At 37.5% G+C, this 22,706-nt stretch overlaps 1 protein-coding gene across 2 annotated transcripts in view; it reads left to right on the forward strand.

Annotated features, from left to right (window-relative positions):
- Positions 1–291: 291 nt before the first annotated feature.
- Positions 292–22,706, forward strand: part of Ipo7 (importin 7) — a 60,968-nt gene continuing 38,553 nt past the window's right edge. Inside the window, exons 1-2 of one of the 2 annotated variants that reach the window (XM_015477614.2) lie at positions 292–535; positions 19,747–19,828. In XM_015477614.2, the coding sequence (XP_015333100.1) occupies positions 452–535; positions 19,747–19,828 (166 nt within the window). In that variant the 5' untranslated portion in view covers positions 292–451. The remainder of the gene's footprint in view (positions 536–19,746; positions 19,829–22,706) is intronic. The other variant, XM_048788315.1, reaches the window with a different exon arrangement.

Raw genomic sequence — 22,706 nt, forward strand, 5'->3', positions numbered from 1 at the left:
ATCCCCAATGCCCGCCACCCTCACCAAAAAAAAAAAAAAAAAAAATCCTTTGATTACACAGCTATTACAAGGATTGCATCAAACATTGTATCAGATTCCCTAGGTATATTATATGAAATCTTTGTAACTCATTGTCTTAATTTTCTTTCCGTGGTTTAAACGTTTTTTTCTCGAAGAGCAGGACTCATCGGTGGGAACCAGCCACGTGGGCTGCGTCTGCGTCCGCGGACTACATTTCCCGAAGCCCTCCGCTGGCGCGCCGACAGGAAGTGGCCGGAGCATCTCCCGCCTCCACACCGAGGCGAAGAGGTTCTATCCGGGGCCTTGGCGCTTCTCTTTCCTTTCGCGCCGGTTGCCGCTGCGGAGCGCGGCGGGTCCATGTGCGCAGTGAGTGGCGCTACTCTTGCCCCAGTAGCATCCGTGCTCCGGGTTTGACCGAGTCCGCGCTACAATGGACCCCAATACCATTATCGAGGCCCTACGGGGCACCATGGACCCAGCCCTGCGCGAGGCCGCGGAGCGCCAGCTCAATGAAGTAAGGACGCCCGGCCAGCGGCGGTGGCGGCGGCGGGCGGGCTGACTCTGGCAGGCAGAGCCCTCCCGGCCTGGCCAGAAGCGCGGACGGTGTCGCCAAGGGGCCCATATGGAGGGGTCGGGTGGAGACCTGACGGCAGTGCCACGCCGGGACGCCTCAGGCTGATGTGGTGGAGGTGGCAGCCGCCAAGGCTGCCTTTGCGTCTGATCCCGAGCTGGGCCTCTGGCTACGGTCTAGGCGTGAGGAGCCGGCCCGGGCGAGGCGGGCGTGACGGGCTGGACACATGGCTGGCTCCGGTGGCTGGCCGCCCTCTGGCTCACATCCAGCTCTTTCCTTGAGTCCAGGAGGGGGCGAAACTCACTGGAAGGTTTTCAGACGTTTTCGTGAGCAATCTTGTCGGCGCCGAGTCTGGAGGGGCTCCTGGGAATACATACTGGTTTATGGGGGTCTGTGCATGTCGAGCCTTGTCACTTCGCTGGGCTGATCAGTGGCCTGCCTCTTGGTCACAACTTATTTCTGGCGAGCTGCTTTAAGAGGGAAGCCTGCGCCTCATTGGTAGGCAGGAGTAGTGTGGGTTAACATATGAATCTGATCCTTGGTCTTCTCCTGTCATAATGCCACAGTCGAGAGGCGGGGTGATGTAGTGGAAAGGGTCAGGTGAAGTGCACCCTTCTAGGTGTAGCTGCATCACTAATTTCTTGAGTGACCTTGGGCAAGTTGCTTAACCTTTTGATTCTTAGTTTTTTCCATTCATAAAATTAGGACACAGGATTGCTGTGATGGTCAAGTGAGATAATGTAAATCTGAGAGCTTTGAAACGTGCTCCACTTGCAGATCATTTTAGATGCTGCATTTGCTGAGGGTTAGTTTCTTCTTGCCCTGTGTTTTTTGGAGAGCACCCCTTGGAAAGCATTACCACGTGGGTGTCTTATTGTACTGTGTTCATCATCATTCCTTGTTTCTTAACTGGTACAGTTTTAGATGTTAATGATTCCTATTTCAAAGGCTTCCTCAAAGGACTATTGTAACTTCTGTTGCCAGTTAATAACCGTATTTTGATATATTGTTGAATCTGTCAGTTTTAGTTATTTAGCATACATTTTTGAACTTAAAAAGAAGTTCCACTTTAAAGAGATTCAGTTATTATATGCTCGTCTTAGCTGACATTTAAAACATTACTTTTTGATTTATCAGAAGCAGCAGGAATACCACCAATTGAACAACATCTTGTACAATGTTGTACTACAGAAACAGTTCAAGAAGACTACTCAGTTCAGATGAATTAAGTGTAAAATTTCAAACCAAAAAGTTAAATCTTTTGTATGTTAAGATCATCATACTATGCTTAACAATTGCATGCTCAAAGTCACCTTGGGAGGAGCTTAGATTTCTTTTGGTATAAAAGAGGAAGTTGAAACAAATTCCCACTTCGAACCATTTACTAAACTATGGGGGCAGTTATGGATCACTTTTTGTTTTGACTTGTGTTATGATAGACACGCATTTTGATGAACATTATTTTCCTTATGAAGTATTTATGCAGGTGTGAGCCTAGAAAAGCAAAAAGTAATTTGTGTTTGTAGCTTTGCTCTTAATAGCACATTACTTTGACTAAATATACTTGCATGTAATTATTAATTTAAAACACTGTTACTTGAAAGAGTTGATTCCCTTACATAAAAATTGCATAAATAATATTTTGTGCAAATTTGAAAATCACTTATTCTTTTTAAAATTAAATTAAAATTTTTATTGGCACTTTGTAATTATACATAATAGTGGGATTCATTATGTCATATTTCTATGTGCGCTTATGAATCATTTTTTGGGCAGGTATTTCATGTCTTGTTATATGCACTAACATAAAAGACCTGGGGTAAGTATTTCACAAGCTAGTTTTTGGAAGATAAATAATCAATGGTATTCAAAGCCTTTTATTACTTAACCATTGAGTTGCTGTTTTGTAATACTATGGAACAGTGGACACTGTTGATCTTTTCTGGCAGAAAATGTGTTTTATAGCTTTTATGTCTGTGATTGTTAGCTGTTTACATTTCATATGTCTTTCAATTATTACATTAATATTTTATAGTAATTTTCCTAAGGTACCTTTTTAAAAAATATTCATTTATTTACATGTTTATTTATTTACTAACATACTTACTTGTTTTGTGGTACTGGGGATTGAACCCAGAGCACTCTTACACAGAGCTACATCCTCAGTCCTTTTTATTTCATTATTGTATTTTTTAAATTTTGAGACAGGGTTTTGCTAAGTTGCTGAGACTGGCCTCTACAATCCTACTACCTCAGCCTTCAGAGTTGCTGAGATTACTTCTAGAATATTTACTAATTTCTAATCTTTATTCTATTTTAATGCATTAGTTCCTCCCTCCCTTATATGTGAGTACTTTTTGCTTTTTTTTAAAAAAACTATTTTTTAGTTGTTGATGGACCTTTATATTATTTATTTTTATATGGTGTTGAGACTCGAACCCAGTGCCTCACACATGCTAGGCAAGTGCACTTTCACTGATCTACAACTCCAGCCCTTGCTTTGACTTTTTGTGACTGAAACTTGATTTAGGGAGAAGATTCTAATTGAGTCTTGAAGTTTGAATATAGTAAGAATGAGGAAGTAACATTTTTATTCTTGAGAGACTTTAGCTTTGAAAACTATTGATCATTCTACATGTCTTATCATTTTACTGAAGCTGTATTTTGGCTCATTTAGTTAAAGGAAAAAGATCTTTAACATGTGAATGAATTTTTTCTTCACTAAGTAATCACTGACTAAAAATTGCAGATGTTTTCAAAGTGTTTATAATGTAGATAGTATGAAAACAAAACAGTGCTCTGGCCATAGAGTCTTTGCACTTAGCTGTTACATTTGCTTGGAACTCCTTTTATTCAATTATCTCCCTGACTTGTTCTCTTATTTCCTTTGTCTCCTATCACCAGGGAGTTCCCTGGCTACCACACTCCCTGTCTCTCTGCATTTGTTTGTTTTTCTCTGTAGCACTGATTTATTGTACATTTTATTTCTGTTTCTCCCCCTATAATTTTTAAGTTTCATGAGGAATGGAGTTGTCTTTTGTTACTATTATTCTTTGATTTGCCAGTGTTAGACTTTATTCACTGACTTAATATTACAATATATAATAGTATAGAATTTAGCTCTGTTATACCCCTTTCAACTCAAGGATGTTTCATCTATTTATAGTACATAGATCGTTAGAAACTGCACTGAAGTCTCCATTTTTAACAGGTATTATCAAGCTACATCTACTTAGTATGACTTATTCTGTAGTATGTTTTATGTTTTGATGGCTCTTTTTACTTTTTGGACCACTGTTACAATTTTGGAACTTATTGTCAGATCCCAATTCTAATTATCTTCATGTAGCAAACTTTGCCTTTATTATTGGAGAAAACAATTGAAAGGTACAAGTTGGAAATTCCATTGAAAGCCCTTTAGATGTTTTAAGTACTGAGAAGTTTTGACCAGTCCTTCCTAGGTATTTTTGAAAGATTGGTTCCAGAACCACCTTGGTTTAGAATACCAAGGATGCTCAAGTCCCTCATAAAAGGTAGAATTTCCACATAACCTGTGCATATATATCCTCCCTCTACTTTCTTCTTCCTCCCCCTACTCCTCCTTCTCCTCCTCCTGCTCTTCTTCTTTTGAATTGGGGTTTTGAATCCAGGGCAGTCTGCCTCTGAGCTATATCCCCATCCCTTATCTTTTACTTGGAGACAGGGTCCTGCTAAATTACCCAGCCTGACTCTGAACTTGGAATCCTCCTGGCTCGACCTCCCAAGTCACTGGTGTTACAGGTGTGCACCAGCCAACATGCACAGCCATAAACTGAAGTTTTTATATGTAATGCCAAGAAAAAAATCTTGAAATATATTCTGAATGATACTCCTAGTCTGGTTCATTTAACACCAACTATCTGTATGCTAAATAGTAAGCAAAGTTAGAAATTGAATACTTACCTGCAGTCAGGACTGTAATGGAGCTCTTTGTATGTTTTAAGTGAGAAAACTATTATGTATGACTTTGGTAAAAGACAGATATGATATCAGCATCCCTCTCTGTCACATTTGTAGCCAAGAGAAATGCCCTAAGTGGAATTTGAAGGCTTACCTATAGATGCCATTTAAACCTTCAGTTCCTAAGCTTAATGTGCCATGAAATGGTTATATAGGCAAAAATGCTGCTGCATCCTTACATGTTTTATGTGAAAAAGCAAATGAACTTAGTTTTGATATATTTCTTTATTTTATGTTTACAAATGGTGATGGACAAACTAGTGTTGTGATGGACCTTATTTATACATGCTAATTTGATTTTTGTTTTTATTAAAAGACAAAATCAAGGCTGAGGATGTGGCTCAAGCGGTAGCGCGCTCACCTGGCATGCGTGCGGCCCGGGTTCGATCCTCAGCACCACATACAAAGAAAGATGTTGTGTCTGCCAAAAACTAAAAAAAAATAACCCAAATCTTTTTTTTTTTTTTTAAAGAAAGGGTGAGAGAGTGAGAAAGAGGGAGAGAGAGAGAATTTTTTTAATATTTATTTTTTAGTATTTGGCGGACACAACATCTTTGTCTGTATGTGGTGCTGAGGATCGAACCCGGGCCGAACGAATGCCAGGCGAGCGCGCTACCGCTTGAGCCACATCCCCAGCCCCCCTAAAAAAAAAATAAATAAAATAAATAAAAATAAAGACAAAATCAAGTGCAAAATAATGGCATATTTGTAGGCCAATTTGCACATTAAACAAAATATTTAAATGTGTAGGGTGTACATATATGCCCTAGTCTGTCTGGGTACAAAATAACCCAGCCGCCACAAAGCCTTGTAGGTTCAAACAGCAACTCTTTATTCCTGAAATCTCACCGGCACTCTACACACACTTCCTGGGAATACACTCCCTCCACCGGGCTCTGCGCTCCAATTTTCCTGGAACCCTGCGAGAACTCAACCCGGGGAGAATTCAACCCGAACTCCAAAGTAGCGGGCTCCCGAGGCAGCAGGATCTGCCCTAATCCCGGAGCCACCCTAATCCCAGAGCAGGGTCACCTTTCAACCATTCCCTCTAGCAAAATATGGGGCGTCATTCCGACTAAACTGTGGCTCTCAACACATATATATGTATGTGTACACACACACATACACACTTTTTTTGGGGAGGGTACCAGGGATTGAACCCAGGGGCACCTAACCACTGAGCCACATCCCCAGCCCTTTTTAAAAATTTTTTATTTTGAGACAGAGTCTTGCCAAGTTGCTTAGGTCCTAAGTTGCTGAGGCTGGCTTTGAACTTAGAATCCTCTTGTCTCAATCTCTCAAGCTGCTGGGAGTACAGTTGTGTGCCATTACGCCTTTCTAATAGTGTATATTTTTAGAAGACCAGAGTTTTCTGTAGGTTGAGTAGCTAACATTCCTTAACCAGGAATATTGAAAAGTAGATACTATTTGGAATCTGGGAGTGGGAAAGTCTCTGGATACTTTGGCTTTTAGAAAATTACTCGGTGACAGCATATTGAAGATCTGAAAGATAAAATATGAAAGATTTTATATATATATATGTATTATTTTGTACTGGGGATTGAACTGAAGGGTATTTTACCACCACTTTACATTCCTACTCCTCCCTTTTTAAAACTTAAAATTTTCAAGGCTGCCCTTGAACTTGTGATCTTCCTGCCTCATCCTCACAAGTCAATGGAATTATAGGAATTTCTCACTACATTTGGTTCAGTATTAGTATTTGTAATAAAATAGTCATTTTCGGATGTAGTAGATGGATATATAATTTTTTTATTGTTTCTGTCAGTTACATATTAATGATGAGTCTGAGTAAAGTGGCATTTTTTTCCTTTTGATCTCTAAATAATTTATAATGAAGTTTTTGTTTGAAGCAGGAGAATGTAGTGAGAGTCTCAGCCTGGTCCTAACTTTCCCCCTATAACTTCATTTTGCTTCATATTTCATGTAAAACAGGTATAGTTATTTGGCATTGTCAAATTATTTAGTAAAAGGAAAGGTCAGAAATTCTGTAGCTTTTAAAATTATTTTGTATTCATTTTACGTAAAAATTTATTGTGTCAATTCCTTAAGTCTCCCTCCTTTTCATTATAAATGGTTTAACTTAGACTAACTAATTGAAGTCTCTCTGCTTGCATTTAACAAATAAACTTTCAAGATATTGAAATTAGGTGATTCCATTGAAAAATGTGGGTCCAGATGGAAAACTGACTTTGGGAGACAGGGATTTCTCTTCATGAGTTAAAATTTATGTCTGGTTTGAGGAGCTGATAAATAAACATCATTGACAAACAGTGTAGCAGGCAATTGGAATGTAGAACTGAAGTTTAGAAGAGAAAACCACAATGAAAAGTCATTTTCTTTTGCAGGTTACTATAGAGAAGAAGAAAGTATGAACCAGAGGTGTGGGGTGGACTGGAGGGCCAAAGTTTGGGTTATGCCCGTTTTTTTGGGTCTTGGAGAAATGGGGAATTCTGCATAAAAGTAGGAGAGATACAAAGAAAAAATTTACAAGTGAGAAGGATGGTTGTGATTAATTAATTAATTAATTAATTTTAAAAATTTGTCCTTTTTAGTTATATATGACAGTAGAATGTATTTTGACATTATACATACATCAAGTATAACTTCCCATTCTTGTGGTTGTACATGATGTGGAGCTACACTGGTTGTGTATGCGTATATGAATATAGGAAAGTTATGTCTGTTTCATTCTACTGTCTTGTGGTTAGATTTAATTTAGCTTCATTTTTCTTACACTATTTTCATAATTTTTCTACCAGTGAGCATGAATTATTTTCACAATATTTTAAAAAACTATTTGAAGAAAGGGATATTGGCATTTCTGGGATTTTTTTGTTTATTTGTTTTTCTAGTGATGGGCATCAGTTGCAGGGCCTTGTGCATGCTAAGCAAAAATTCTACTGAGCTTCATCCCCCGTGGCCTAGGTATTGGCATTTCTTTTTCTGTTTTTAAAATATTTTATTAGTTGTTGATGGACCCAGTGCCTCACTCTACCCCTGAGCCACAACCCCAGCCCCAAGTGTTTGCATTTCTGAGAAATTAAAGTGAACTGAAGACTTTTCAGGGGTAGGAGAGTGGGGAACAATTTCTGATTACAGGATCAGTGAGTGGAATCCTAGTAAAGGAGTAGGATAGATGGTAGATTAAAAAGGTATCAGGATTAGAGAATTTTGTAGTTTTTGTAGTTTCCGTTTTTTGCCCTGTAAACTTAGACCTATGGGAAAGGCGGGGAGGCACAGTAACCCGTGGGGAAACTGGCTGTGGAGTAGAAATAAGGGACTAGTATGCCGCAGTCTGGCTGGGCACAAATCACGAGCCACTGAAGCAGAATCAAACTTTATTTCTGAACTCCACCAGCACACTCCACACCCGCCCCACGGGAACTATCCTGAACCCCACAAGGCTCCTCAAGGAACTAGCAACCGGAAATATCTCCTCGGAAATCCCTCCTCCTGCACTTCCCCAACCAATGGGAACTCTCTGGGAATCCCCACGAGAACTCCAAAGTAGCCCATGAAGCGGATAGTAATGCCTTGCCTGTCAACCAATACTGTTGACAAAATGCCAGGGGCCATTCCGACTGGGCTGTGGCTCTCAGCACTAGTAGGTATTTCTGGCCTGTTATTGTGCTACCTGTTATAATAATTTTTCCATTCATCTTGTTTTATAGTCATCAGTCCTTGAATTAGATCCTTCACATTGCTTCAAGATCTCCTCCTATAGCGTCAGATCTCCTCCTATAGCGTCAATCTATCTGGTCATTTAAAACTCTTTTTAAAAAATTCACATTTAATTAGATTTTTTTTTTTTGGTACAAGGGATTGAACCCAGGGGCACCTAACTACTGAGCCACATCCTCAGCCCTTTTTTAATATTTTATTAGGGACAGGATTTTGCTGAGTTGCTCAGGGCCTTGCCAAGTTGCTGAGGCTGGGTTTGAACTCATGATTCTCCTGCCTCAGCCTTCTGAGTTGCTGGGATTACAAGTGGTGCACCACTGGCCCAAATTAATTAGATTTTTTTGATATCTTTTTCTTTTTCTTTTTTTTTTAAGAGAGAGAGAGAGAGAGAATTTTTATTTATTTTTTAGTTTTCGGCAGACACAACATCTTTGTTTGTATGTGGTACTGAGGATCGAACCCAGGCCGCATGCATGCCAGGCGAGCGCGCTACCGCTTGAGCCACATCCCCAGATCTGATATCTTTTTCTTAAATATTTTTGTTGTAGTTGGACACAATACCTTGATTTTATTTTTATGTGGTGCTGAGGATAGAACCCAGTACCTCATGTGTGCCAGGGGAGTGCTCTGCCGCTGAGCTATAATCCCAGCCCTTAATTAGATCTTTGTGTAACAATTTACTTCTTCATATTTTATCTTTCACCATTTGCTTTCATTCTCCTAATAATCTGTTTTATAAAACTCCTACTTTTCCTATTTAAAATTTTGTCCTTGCATCTCAGAGTTTAAGCCCTTTAGGGTTTACTTTGAGATTTAATTGGTTTGTCCAGTTACAACTCTTCAGTATAATATTAAAGTATGTGGCAACTGTAATTCTAGTTAGAAGTGTAGAGTTAAGAGATGGACAATGGTGTTGGGATTATTGAAGAATTTTGATGAGATGAATTAGGGTGAAAATTGAAATTATCTGGGTTGATGACAGATACTGAGAAGGCACAAAGTTTTGAAAGGTGGTTTTATGTTAAGACTAGCAGCTTTTAAACTTGAGTATTAGGAGTTTTATGTGTGTATGCCTTAATTAATAATGGTGTATAATGACTTGTCTGTTGCTTCAGTTCTCTGGTACTCTGACTGCTAGAATCCAAGAGCTTGAAGAGAGGACTTAGTCCTGTAATTAGTGTCAGCATACAAAAGTTACATTTAGACTTTGACTCACATAAAAGATCTATTATGACTTTTTGAGGCCCATGTCAGTATTTGCTATATGCTAAACTGTTGAGAATACCATAATTTTGTAAAATTTATAGTTTTGTGATAAAAGATTGATGTTAGTGGCATTTTTACTTTAGTTTATTTTTTAAATTGCCTTTAAAAATATGAAGAAAATTCTTTTTTACTATGTGATAGTTTGCTGTACTCAGGAATGTCAGAAAGTTGTTAGAGATTTGGGTGGGGTTGTGGCACAGTGGTAGAGTGTTTGCTTGACATGTGTGAGTCAATGGGTTCGATTCTCAGCACTGCATATAAATAAATAAAGGTCCATCAACAACTAAAGAAGAATTTTCTAAAAAAGTAAGTTGTTAGAGATCAATGCTCTTAGAATAACAGTTTTTCCTAATTTGGAGAGTTAATGTATGTCTTTTATATATAGATCTTTGGCCTTTTGTTATTTGTATATCATAAAATTCACCTGTTTTAAGTGACAATCAGTGATTCACACCCCACATGCACCCCATCCCCCCAGTCCTGGGGATTGAACTCAGATCCTTATGCATGCTAGGTTAAGTTCTGTTCCACTGAATTACATTCCCAGTCCTTTTTATTTTTTGTTTTGAGACAAAGCATCATTAAATTGCTGAGACTGGCCTTGAACTTGTGATCTTTTAGCCACAGCTTCCTGAGTTGCTGAGATCACAGGTGTGTGTCATCATGCCTGCCATATTTAGTTATTTTTAGTAGACTGAGTTGTATAACCACCACCCCAATAATATCCCTTATGCCATTTTGTTATTTATCCCCCATCCCAGTCTCAAGCAATCACTAATCTACTTTCTGTCTCAATTTTACTTTTGATTATCCAATATTTATTTCTCTCATTTCTATCATTAACTTTGGGAGAATGCAGTGCTTCTTCTGCCTTAGGAATTTCAAATGGATGGAAATTTGTATGGAAAAGGTAGATAGATGTCCCAGGTTGAGGTTATTTGTGTTAACCCCTCTTACAGAAATTTTCTTTTTACTGTAAGACTAGCTCAGTTGCTTGAAAGACAAAAGGCACTTTTGAATTTATACCTGTATTTTTCAAGGCAGTATAGCATTAATAAAGTAATAAGTGCTTATTTTTATTGTTGAGTGTTGTTGATTTATTTTTAAATATTGTTTTTAATTGTAGATGGACAAAAATTTATCTATCTATCTATCTATTTATTTATTTATTATGGGGTGTTGAGGATCGAACCCAGGGCCTCACGCATGCAAGGCAAGTACTCTACCACTGAGCTACAACCCCAGCCCCAGTGTTGTTGATTTTTAAAGACTAACTATTGAATTCACTCATTTAAAGTATGCAATTCAGTGATTTTTAGTATAGTCACAGAATTATGCAAACATCATCACACTCTTTAGAACACTTTCCTTGGTGTTCTAAAAAGAAAATCCATACCAATTAACAGTCACTTCTCATTATGCCCCCCACACACTCCTGCCCTAGGTAATCCAGGCTTTCTGTCCATATAGATTTGCCTATTCTGGACATTTTATATAATTGAAATCATATAATATGTAGTCTTTTGTGACTGGCTTCTTTTACATAGTGTACATTTTCAAGATCCATACCCATGGTTAGCATGATCGCTATTTCTCTTTTACTAATTGTTAATGCTGTTAATGTCCATGGAATAATAGTTTTTTGTTTTTTTTTTCAAATCAGAGTAATTTGCATGTAGTACAAAGCTAAAATAACTGTATAGGTCATTCACTTTTTGCCTAGTTATTTTACCAGGGTAGTCATTACCCAGACCAACATGTAAATAATATTTTCATTAGCCTAGAAAGTTTCCTTGGTAATCTTATTGAGTACCTTTCCTTCTCCAGGTTACTATTATTCTGATTTCTGTTACTATGGTTTAAATTTGCCTGTCCTTGAATTTCGTATAAATAGAATGACATGGAATGTATTTAAGGAGTTTGACTTCTTTTTCAACTGTGTGTGTGTGTGTGTGTGTACACACACACCAGGGATTGAGCCCAAGGCCTCCACACTTAGGCAAGTACTCTGTCACTTATCTTCATCCCCAGCCCTCAATGCATGTTGTTTATTTTTAATTTTTTTCATAGCTGTAGGTGTACAGCATGTCTTTGTTTATTTTTATGTGGTGCTAAGGATTGAACCCAGTGCCTCGCACATGCTAAGCAAGCACTCTACCACTGATCTACAGCCTCAGACCCCCTCAACATGTTTTGAAGATGAGTGTTACTGATTGATTTTGTAGGTTGGTTTTACTTCATTTTTTAATTACTGTATAGTATTTTATTATGAACGTTCCATGGTTTGGTTCATTCTTTCACTTGTTAATGGTTGAATATTATGGATATAAGGACTCATTTCTCTTATATGTATGCTATAAGGGTAAAATTGCTAGGTTATTAGGTAGTGCATGTTAGAAACTGTCAGTTTTCCAAAATGGCACCATTTTCTACACCATTAGCATTGTAAGAATATTCCATCTTTTTATATCCTTATCAGTGCTTTGTCATATTTCATATATTGTTTTGGCATAGGATTGACTATTGTCTACTAATACTAATTGTTGTGAAGTTTACATTTTTTTTTTTTTCCTTTTCCTTTTGGTACCAGGAATTGAACCTGGAGCATTTTACCACTGATATATGTCCCCAGCCCTTTATATTTTATTTTGAGAAAGAAAGAGTCTTGCTAAGTTCTTAAGGCTGACCTTGAATAGGAACTTCCCATCCTCCTAACTCAGTCTCCTGAATCAGAGGGATTATAGTCACCCACCCACCATGGTCCCCAGGGCTGATCNATGTTTTGCCTTGGTTTCCTTGAAGTACCTTTTGTGATCTTTTTTATTTCATGTCCAGGATGGCTGCAAACTGTGCTCAAGTGAACTCCTGGGCTCAAGGGGGTCTTCTGCTGTAGTCTCCCAAGTAACTGGGACATTCTGTTATTTTATTTACCCCAAAGCTGCTTGACACATTGACAGCATATTAAACTGTAAACATTGTGAAAACGTAAGAAGAAGAAAAAAAGGTGCTTGACACAGTATCTGTCTTTTTTTTTTTTTATATTAAAATCTTAAGAAGAGAGTACCAGTTATGCTGTAGGAAGATACAGTGGGTAGCATATGCTACTTTTAACTCAAATAATGTACCTTTGTATACGTAAGACAAACAAAAATAGTGGTGATTGTGATGGATTATGTTGGTTTAACATGACTCCTAATTATAAACCAACAACTTCATCAGGACTTTTTTTTTTTGGTATCAGAGATTGAACCCAGGGGTGCTTAACCATCGAGCCACATCCCCATCCCTTTTTATTTATTTTTTATTAGAGATAGGGCCTCCCAAAGTTGCTGAGGTTGGGTTTGAACTCACATTCCTTCTGCCTCAATCTCTCAAGCCCCTTGATTACAGGTGTGCATCACCATGCCCAGCCTTCCTCAGGACTTATCATAGAAAGTAATCTGTTTCAAGTCTGAAGGACAAACTTCAGCATTGGGACCTCAAAAGAGATTGTTTAAATACACAAAGCCACATGTGCTGTGTTTTATGGATGATTTAAAGAACTAATGAGTAACTTGGCTACATTCAGTTTACATCTTTCTAATGTTAGATCATACTCTTTAAGAAAGATGAACTCCTACTGAGTATGGATATATAGAACATACACATTTGTTATGTGGTGTTTTGCTGGTTTGTTGTTTTTGTTGGTGTTGAGGATTGAACCTTGGGCTTTGCACATGGTATGCAAGTGCTCTACCACTGAGAGCAATCCCAGCCTGTTATATCTTCATAATTTGTTAAAATATTTTCTGTGTCTTTTTTATTTACTTCTTACAAACATTCTATGTAGTGAATTTTAGTACACATTTTGTAATTGAGACAGATTTTCTGAATTAGCTTTCTCAAGGCTTAACAATATAGGAAATGTCATTACTTAGAATTACACCCAGGACTATCTGATTGCAGCAGTCCATTCCAGAAGCTCCCAGTTTGATATTGGAGACTATATATTATAAATGGCCTAAAATTACATTAGTAATAGTATGGATAGTGGTGTTCGTTATAGGTCTTTCTATCTATCCCTTAAGTATAAATATCCTTTCACACTCTACTATGCTCCTAGGCAATCATGTCTTCTTTCAAGGCATTTATTTCTTGTCTCTTTCAATTTATTCAGTAAATAGTTTGACTGTCTGAAATGCCATGCATCATAATGAGGATTAGGTATATAAACAGTATGGTCCCTATTTGATCGAACTTAAAGTCTAGTTAATGGTAGAAAAAGGGATAAAACTGGTGTGGGTTACAAATATGGTAGTTACAAATATGTAATAAGTATTTTGAAGAAAAAATAGTTAAAATTATGAGCATTCTAAGGGAGTCTTACTTTAACTTGAGTGATTAGATAGGAAAGACTTCTTTAAGGAAATAATGTTTAAACTGAGACATAGAGTGGGACATTGGGAAGCAGTTAACTCTGCTGAAGCAAGGGGAGAGTAGAAACTCACAGTATGTACAAAGACTCTGAAATGGGGTGACATTTATTATTGAAAGAACCCAAAGAAGGATGGTAAAGTAAGGGCAGGGGAAAAGCTTTTTTATTATTTTATTTTACTTATTTTTATTTTTTATTTGTTCTTTCTAGATAAACATGACAGTAGAGTGTTTTTTGACATATTATACATATATAGATTCTTTTTTTTTTTTTTAGAGAGAGAGAGAGAGAGAGAGAATTTTTTAATATTTATTTTTTAGTTTTCGGCAGACACAACATCTTTGTTTGTATGTGGTGCTGAGGATCGAACCGGGGCCGAACGCATGCCAGGTGATTGCGTTAACGCTTAAGCCACATCCCCAGCCCCACATATAGATTCTTAAGTATAATTGTTTCAGTTAGGATCCCATTATTGCAGTTGTATATGATGTGGAGTTACATTGGTTGTTACATTCATATATAAGGATAGGAAAGATATGTTCGATTAATTGTACTGTCTTTTCTATTCCCAGAGAAAGTTTTTTTTTTTAATTTTAAAATTTATTCTAATTAGTTATATACTACAACAGAATGTACTTCAACTCATTGTACACAAATGGAGTACAACTTCTTATTTCTCTGGCTGTACATGATACAGACTCACACTTTTCATGCAGTCATAACCGTACATAGGGTAGTAATGTCTGTTTCATTCCATCATCCTTCTCACTCACTCCCCTCCCCTCACTCTCCTCTGTTCAATCCATAGTTCCTTCATTCTTCCCTAGTGCCCCGCCTTGATCCCATTATGGATTATCGTCTGCATGTCATTTGGCCTTTGTTTTTTTTTTTTTTTGTGAATTGGCTTATTTCACTTAGCATGATATTCTTCAACTCCATCCATTTACCTGCAAATGCCATAATTTCATTCTTCTTTAAGGCTGAGCAATATTTCACTATGTACACATACCACATTTTCTTTATCCATTCATCTGTTGAAGAGCATCTAGGTTAGTTCCATAGTTTAGCTATTGTGAATTGAGCTGCTGTAAATATTAATGTGGCTGCTTCACTGTGGTATGCTGATTTAAGTCTTTTGGGTATATGCTGAAGATTGGGATAGCTGGGTCAAATGGTGGTTCCATTCCAAGTTTTCTAAGGAATCTATCTCCATACTGCTTTCCAGAGTGGCTGCACCAACTTGCAGTCCCACCAGCAATATATGAGTGTACCTTTTCCCCTACATTCTTGCCAACGTTTATTGCTACTTGTAATCTTGATAACTGCCATTCTGACTGGAGTGAGGTAGAATCTCAGTGTAGTTTTGAGTTGCATTTCTGAGATGTTGAACACTTTTTCATATATTTGTTGATCAGTTGTATATCTCCTGGAAGTGTCTGTTCAGTCCCTTAACTCATTTATTAATTGGATTATTTGTATTTTTTTGGTGCTATTTTTTAGAAATATTTTTTACTTATAGATGGACGCAATATCTTTATTTTGTTTATTTTTATGTGGTGCTGAGGATCGAATTCAGTGCCTCACATGTGCGAGGCATGCACTCTGCCACCGAGTCACAACCCCAGCCCCTGGTGTTACGTTTTTGAGTTCTTTGTATATTCTGGAGATTAGTGCTCTACCTGAGGTGCTTGTGGTAAAGTTTTTTTTCCCATTCTGTAGGTTCTTTCTTCACATTGTTTCCTTTGCTGAGAAGAAGCTTTTTAATTTGAATCCATCCCATATATTGATTCTTTTTTAAAAAGTGATTCAAAGGAGTTGTCCTCCATTATTATTATTATTATTAGTATTAGTATTATTATTATTAGTATTTAGTAGATGGACAGAATGCTTTTATTTTATTTGTTTATTTTTATGTGTTGCTGAAGATTGAACCCAGTGCCTCACATGTGCTAGGCAAGTGCTCTGCCATTCAGCCACAGCCACAGCCCCCATATATTGATTCTTGAATTTATTTCTTGTGCTTTAGGAGTCTTGTTAAGGAAGTCAGGTCCTAACCTGACATGATTGGATTTGGTCCTACTTTTTCTTCTATTAGGTCAGAGTGTCTGGTCTAATTTGTAGGTCCTTGATCCATTTTGAGTTGAGTTTTGTGCAGGGTGAGAGATAGGAGTTTAATTTCATTTTGCAACATATAGATTTCCATTTTCCCCAGCACCATTTGTTAAAGAGGGTATCTTTTCTCCAATGTTTATTTTTGGTGCCTTTGTCTAATATGAGATAACTGTATATGCGGGGTTTGTCTCTGTCTTCTGTTCTGTACTATTGGTCTACATGTCTATTTTTGTGCCAATACCATGCTGTTTTTGTTACTGTAGCTCTGTAGTACAGTTTAAGGTCTGGTATTGTGATGCCACCTGCTTCACTCTTCTTGCTAAGGATTAGTTTGGCTGTTCTAAGTCTCTTAAAAAAATAAATCCTCAAAAAAATGAAAATACTTGGGAATCGGGGCTGAAGTTGTGGCTCAGTGGTAGAATGCTTGCCTAGCATGTGTGAGGTGCTGGGTTCGATCCTTAGCACCACATAAAAATAAATAAGTAAAATAAAGGTATGGTGTCCAACTATTTAAAAAAGTATTTAAAAAAATACTTGGGAATCAATCTAACAAAAGAAGTGAAAAATCTCTACAATGAAATCTAGAGAACACTAAAAGAAATGGAAGAAGATCTTAGAAGATGGAAAGATCTCCCATGTTCTTGGATAGGCAAAATTAATATTATCAAAATGGCCATTACTACCCAAAGCGTTTTTACACAAATTTAATGCAATTCCTTTTAAAATCCCAATGTCATTCTTCATTGAAATAGAAAAAGCAATTGTGAGATTCGTTTGGAAAAATAAGAGACCCAGAATAGCCAGAGAAAGTTTTTTATTTTTTTATTTTTATTTATTTATTTATTTATTTTTAAACAATTTTATTTTTAGTTTTAGGTAGATACAATATCTTTATTTTATTTTTATGTGGTGCTGAGGATTGAACCCAGTGCCTCACACGTGCTAGGCAAGCACTCTACCACTTGAGCCACAACCACAGCCCTGGAGAGAGAAAGTTTTTTAAATGAGCCTGACGAAGGGGGCGAAATATCTTCTTGAAGGGCATCAAAAATTGTAATAGAATGTTTTTAAAAGAGATTAATTTACAATCTTATTTTCAATTAATTCATTATTTTGCTGTACTTTTAAAAATATTTATTTTTTAGTTGTAAGTGAACATACAATATCTTTATTTCATTTTTATGTGGTGCAGAGGATTGAACCCAGTGTCTCATGCATGCTAGGCGAGCACTCTACCACTGAGTCACAACCCCAGCCCTATTTTTGCTGTACCCAGGGATGCTTTACCACTGAAATACATCGACAGCCTTTAAAAAAAATTTTTTTTTAGGTGTAGATGGACACAACACAATGCCTTTATTTTTATATGGTACTGAGAATCGAACCCAGGTCCCGCCTGTGCTAGGCGAGTTCTCTACCGCTGAGCCACAATCCCAGCCCCTCAGCAACCCGTTTTATATTTTATTTTAAGACAGGGTGTTGCTAAATTGCCCAGGCCGACCTTGAACATGGAATCCTCATGCTTAGAGTCTAGGATTATGTTTAAATCTGGTTGGCTGATAAATGGAGAATGGTTAGGAGTGAGAATAGTTAATTTAAGAGGGATATGAGATGGGGTATAGTTTAGTGGTACAGCTTTTGCCTAGCATGTGCAAGGTTCCAGTTCTGGGTTTGATTGATTGCCATCATCACAAAAATAAATAAATAAATGAAAGGATGGTAGTTACTTGGACTAGGTTGGTATCGATGGGAATGAAGAAAGTGGGTATATTTTAAAAATGTACATTTTAGAATTAGGACTGGATGTGTTAAATTGGGAGTAGGAGAGGAAAGTGTGAGGATTGCCAAGGATGGTGATGATGGAAGTTAAGAGAGTTAGTATAGACAGTAGCATAGAAGTTTATGGGAGAAACGATGCTTTAGATACTGAAATAGGAATGTGTAATAGATAAGTCTTTTATAATGATCTGGGTTGGAAATAATGTATGTAAATATAAATTATATATATATACACACACACGTGCGTTATTTTTTATTTTTCATTGTCTTTTGGTATGGAAGTATTGAATTCAGTAGTGATGTTTAACCACTAAGCCATATTCCCAGCCCTTTTTATATTTTATTTAGAGACAAGGTCTTGCTAAGTTGCTGAGGCTGGCATTGAACTTGTGATCCTCCTGCCTCAGCCTTCTGAGCCGCTGGGGTTAATTGGTGTGCACCCCATGCCCGGTTATATAGATAGTATTTAAAGACAGAAATTAGATGAGATCAGCTGGAGACTGGAAAAGATGGCATAGGACTGGGTCTTGGTAAGTTCTAGCATTTATAGATTAAACAGAATGGGAAATCAGCAAAGAAAGCCTGCGGAGAGAGATCAAGAGTGGTGTGATAAATGGTGTTGATGAAAGGTTTCTAAAGACAGTTATTTACTGTGTTGATGATCTAGTTGGAGTAAAGGAAAGGGGTTATTAGTACCTGCCCTTCATCTACTTGAATCTTCTGTAGTGTCTACTACTTCTTCCATTAGCTGTTTGATTATTTTATATTCCTTCAGTACACTATATGTTTCTATGAGGTCATGGAACTTGAGTGTAATATTCAGTCCTGTAATCTCAGCTTCTTGCATAATGTCCTGCACCAAGAACATGTAACTGTATAATTTTCAGACTATATAATTATCACTCTAGATGTTAATGTGAAGTAAATTTTTTTTGTATTCAACAATAAAATTCTCTGAGAATGTGTTTGCAGAATGTTTTTGGGGAAAGTCTTTAAAGAGGAAATTAAAATAAAAATCAGTAAATTTCATGTGAACACCTGCACAAAAATACTAAAACTTAGGCTGAAAAGAGATGACATTTATAGGTGGTGATTTTGTTAGAATGGAGGGGAATTAAATGGCAAAACATACAAGAAGTAATTTAACTTGAATGTTCAGTATTGTAATATAAAACTTGGAAAATAGAAAATGTGTAAGGAGTAGCTCTTATTACTCAATGATAACTGGTTTTAGCATTTTTGGTGTGTTTTAGTTTCAGTCTTTTCTGTGGGTTGCATTGCTTATCATATATTTATTTAAGTATGATCATATAGTTTTTATTCTACTGTTATTATGTTAAAGCTATTGGTTTTCCCTCTTCCATTGAAATATAAAATGTACAGAAAAGTGTTTATAAGGATACAGTTTTCACAAACAGCACACTTATATAAAACAGCAACCAGATCAGGAAATAAACATTATTAGCACCTTGGAATCATCCCAATCTACTCATTATTCATTTTTATTGACTTAGGATGTATCTAGCTACTTAACAGAACATGTATACAAAGAAATTATTACTGAAAAGTAGAAGTAGATATCATCACAGATCATATTGTTTTTGAGCTGCTCCTACCAATGTAGGTTAAGAATGCTAGTTGAGAGAAATGGAAAGGGCAGTGCAGACAAATGCAAACATACAAACATTTTTAGGATTTGTCATTATATGTTCAAGTTCAGTATAGGAGAGTGATGGGCAATAAATCTGGGATCAGGTGACAAAGTCCTTTGTACAAGCCAAGCAATGGAAGAGTATTAAAGTTCTTTGGCTCTGTTATTTTAAATTATATTTATTTATAGAAACTTTAAAAAGTTTATTTTTCCCCCATTTGTTTGTAGGCACACAAGTCTCTGAATTTTGTTTCAACATTGCTCCAAATTACTATGTCAGAACAACTGGATTTACCTGTAAGACAGGCAGGTACGTTTCCTGAATTATTTTCTTGATTGTAAAGATATTGTTTAAAAGATTTGTAAATTGAATAGCAGAAATATTTTTGGGGTGGCCCTTCATGATTTTCCTGAAAACAAATTTGCCCTCAATAAACAGCAAGTGTCTTGATATTTGGTATCAATTTCAAAAGATTGATTGATTGATTGATTGATTTATATTTTTTCGTGATGTTGGGGATTGAAACTAGGGCTTCAGGCTTACTATGGGTAGAGTGCTTACTCGACGTGTGAGGCGCATAGTTCAATCCTCAGCACCACATAAATATAAATAAATAAAATAAATGTATCGTGTCCATTTGCAACTAAAAAATATTTTAAAAAAAATGCTAGTAATGTCAATTGTCCTTGTTCCAATGTGTGCAGGACTTCCAATAAGAATTGCTCAGTTGGTAGAGTGCTGCCCAAGGCCCTGGTTTCAATCCCCACTACTACCTCAAAAAAAAAAAAAAATTGCTAATCAAAGAACCAGAATTTAAGAATTAATTAAGTATGAATAATTTCCCTTGCTGTATCTCTTCTACTTTTGTGGTCCATACCCCACTAGCCTCCCTGGCTTAAGGGCTGGGTTAAAAACACCACCACCACCACCTAAATTTTCCCACATCAGTTTGGTCACTTCATCAAATAGCGATGTACAAATGTAGTAATATATAATAGTTGACAAGAAATTGTAATCTCTTTTTTTTTCCCTCCTGTACTAGGGGGTTGAACCCAGGGCTTTGTGCATGCTGGGCAAGTGTTATATCCATACCCCTTTTTAAAAACATTTTTGTCTTGAGACAGGATCTTGCTAAGTTCTCCAGGCTGGCCTCGAACTTGTTATCCTCTTGCCTGAGCCTCCCAAGTCTTGGAGCTGCAGGCATGCACTATGGCATCTGTGATCTGTCATTTTTGAGCATAGCAAATTCTCCCATAAAATAACATGAATTTAAATTACAGGTAGCACTCACCTGTAATCCTAGTGGTTCTGGAGGCCAAGACAGGAAAATTGTGAGTTCAAAGCCAGCTTTAGCAGAAGTGAGGTGCTAAACAACTCAGTGAAACTCTGTCTCTAAATAAAATACAAATAGGGCTGGGGATGTGGCTGCATGGTCCAGTGCCCATAAGTTTAATCCCCAGTACCCCACCCCCCAAAATGAATTTGAAGTGCTGTGTGATTGAAACACTTGGGATTTATAGATTTAAGAACCTTTATATACTATGATTTTTCTTTTTTTTTTTTTTTAAAGAGAGAGGGAGAGAGGAGAGAGAGAGAGAGAATTTTTTAATATTTATTTTTTAGTTTTCGGAGGACACAATATCTTTGTATGTGGTGCTGAGGATCGAACCCAGGCCGCACTCATGCCAGGCGAGCGCACTACCGCTTGAGCCACATCCCCAGCCCCACTACTATGATTTTTCTTTGATATACATTTATTTTTTATCACCTTTGTGAGATTATTTTAGAAATTATTTTAGTGTGAGATACTTCTGTCTTCAGGTTTTTCTTGGTTAGAAAACTGTTAAAATTAGTTTAACTATTCTATAGAAAACTGATTATTGCCGGGCATGGTGGCACAAGCCTGTAATCCCAGCCCCTCAGGAGGCAGAGGCAGGAAGACAACAAATTCAATGCCAGCCTCAGCAACTCAGCAGGATACTAAACAACTTAATGAGACCCTATCTCAAAATAAAATATTAAACGGGCTGGGGACATTGCTCAATGGTACCCAGCATTCAATTCCCAGTAACCCCCTCCCCCCAAAATAACAGTTTTGCTTCTAGTGTTTATTTGCCAGGTTCTCTTAGATTTAGTGTTCAATTATGTTGGTTATTGCTGTCACTGAGTAGTAATTGCTGTAAATGAGAGTTAATTTTGTTTTTTGATTATTAACTTTTAACATACTTGAAAAAAGCTGGATACAGTAGTATATGCCTATAATTCCTGCTGTTTGGGAGGCTGAGGCCAGCCTGGGCAACTTGAGGGAGACCCTGTCTCAAAATAAAATGTCTAGGACTCGGGATATACCTCATTGGTAAAGTACCCTTGAGTTCAATCCCTTGTACCACCAAAAAAAAAAAAAACAACAACAACAAAAACCCAATATTGATTGTAGTATTTTGTTTGTAATACAAATTTTTTTTTGTTTGTTTTATGTTTGTAACTAAAAATGATTTGGAAGAAATAATTGAGGTATGTGTTGAGAGCCACAGCCGAAGGGGCCCCAGCAAACTTCCAGCTGCCAGCAAACTTCCAGCTGCCGGCTGATGATTGGCTCACAGCGGCCCCAGCAACATCTAGCTGATTGGCTCCTCTGCGGTGATGCTCATTGGGCTGTTTCCCTGCCCTTTCAGACCACGGAGCTGCTCATTGGGGGACTTTTTTGGCTCCGCCCACGTGACCCAGCCAATCGGCCTCAAGAGCAGGAGGATTGTGGGAGGTGGAGAGAAGTTTGTGGGGGAGAGCGAGGCTTGTGGAAAGCCGGTGGTGGCAGTTGAGGCTCTGAGGATTTTTCCTGAGAGGCTGTTTTGTTTGGCGTGTGTGGTTCTAAAAATAGTTAGTTTCTTTTGACAAGTGGCTTCTGATTGTGCCCAGCCAGACTGCGGCATTTGGTGGCTCGCACGGGGAGCGACTGAGGGTAAGTGAACTGCTCGCCCCTGAGGGCAGGGCAAGAGGATGGGTAGCCATTTTAAGATTCCTCTTTTGTTATTTTGTTTCACTTTTGTTTTAAGTTGCCTGTCCCTGGAGATGTGTAAGATGGAAGAAAAACCGGCTCACATCTGAGGAACAGATAGGGAGAAAGGACGGATGGACATTTCAGGAGACTATATAATGATTTGTGTGTCCAATTTTGTTTGTTTCACTC

This window comes from Marmota marmota, unplaced genomic scaffold (assembly GCF_001458135.2).
Source record: "Marmota marmota marmota unplaced genomic scaffold, marMar, whole genome shotgun sequence".
Taxonomy (NCBI): Eukaryota; Metazoa; Chordata; class Mammalia; order Rodentia; family Sciuridae; genus Marmota; species Marmota marmota.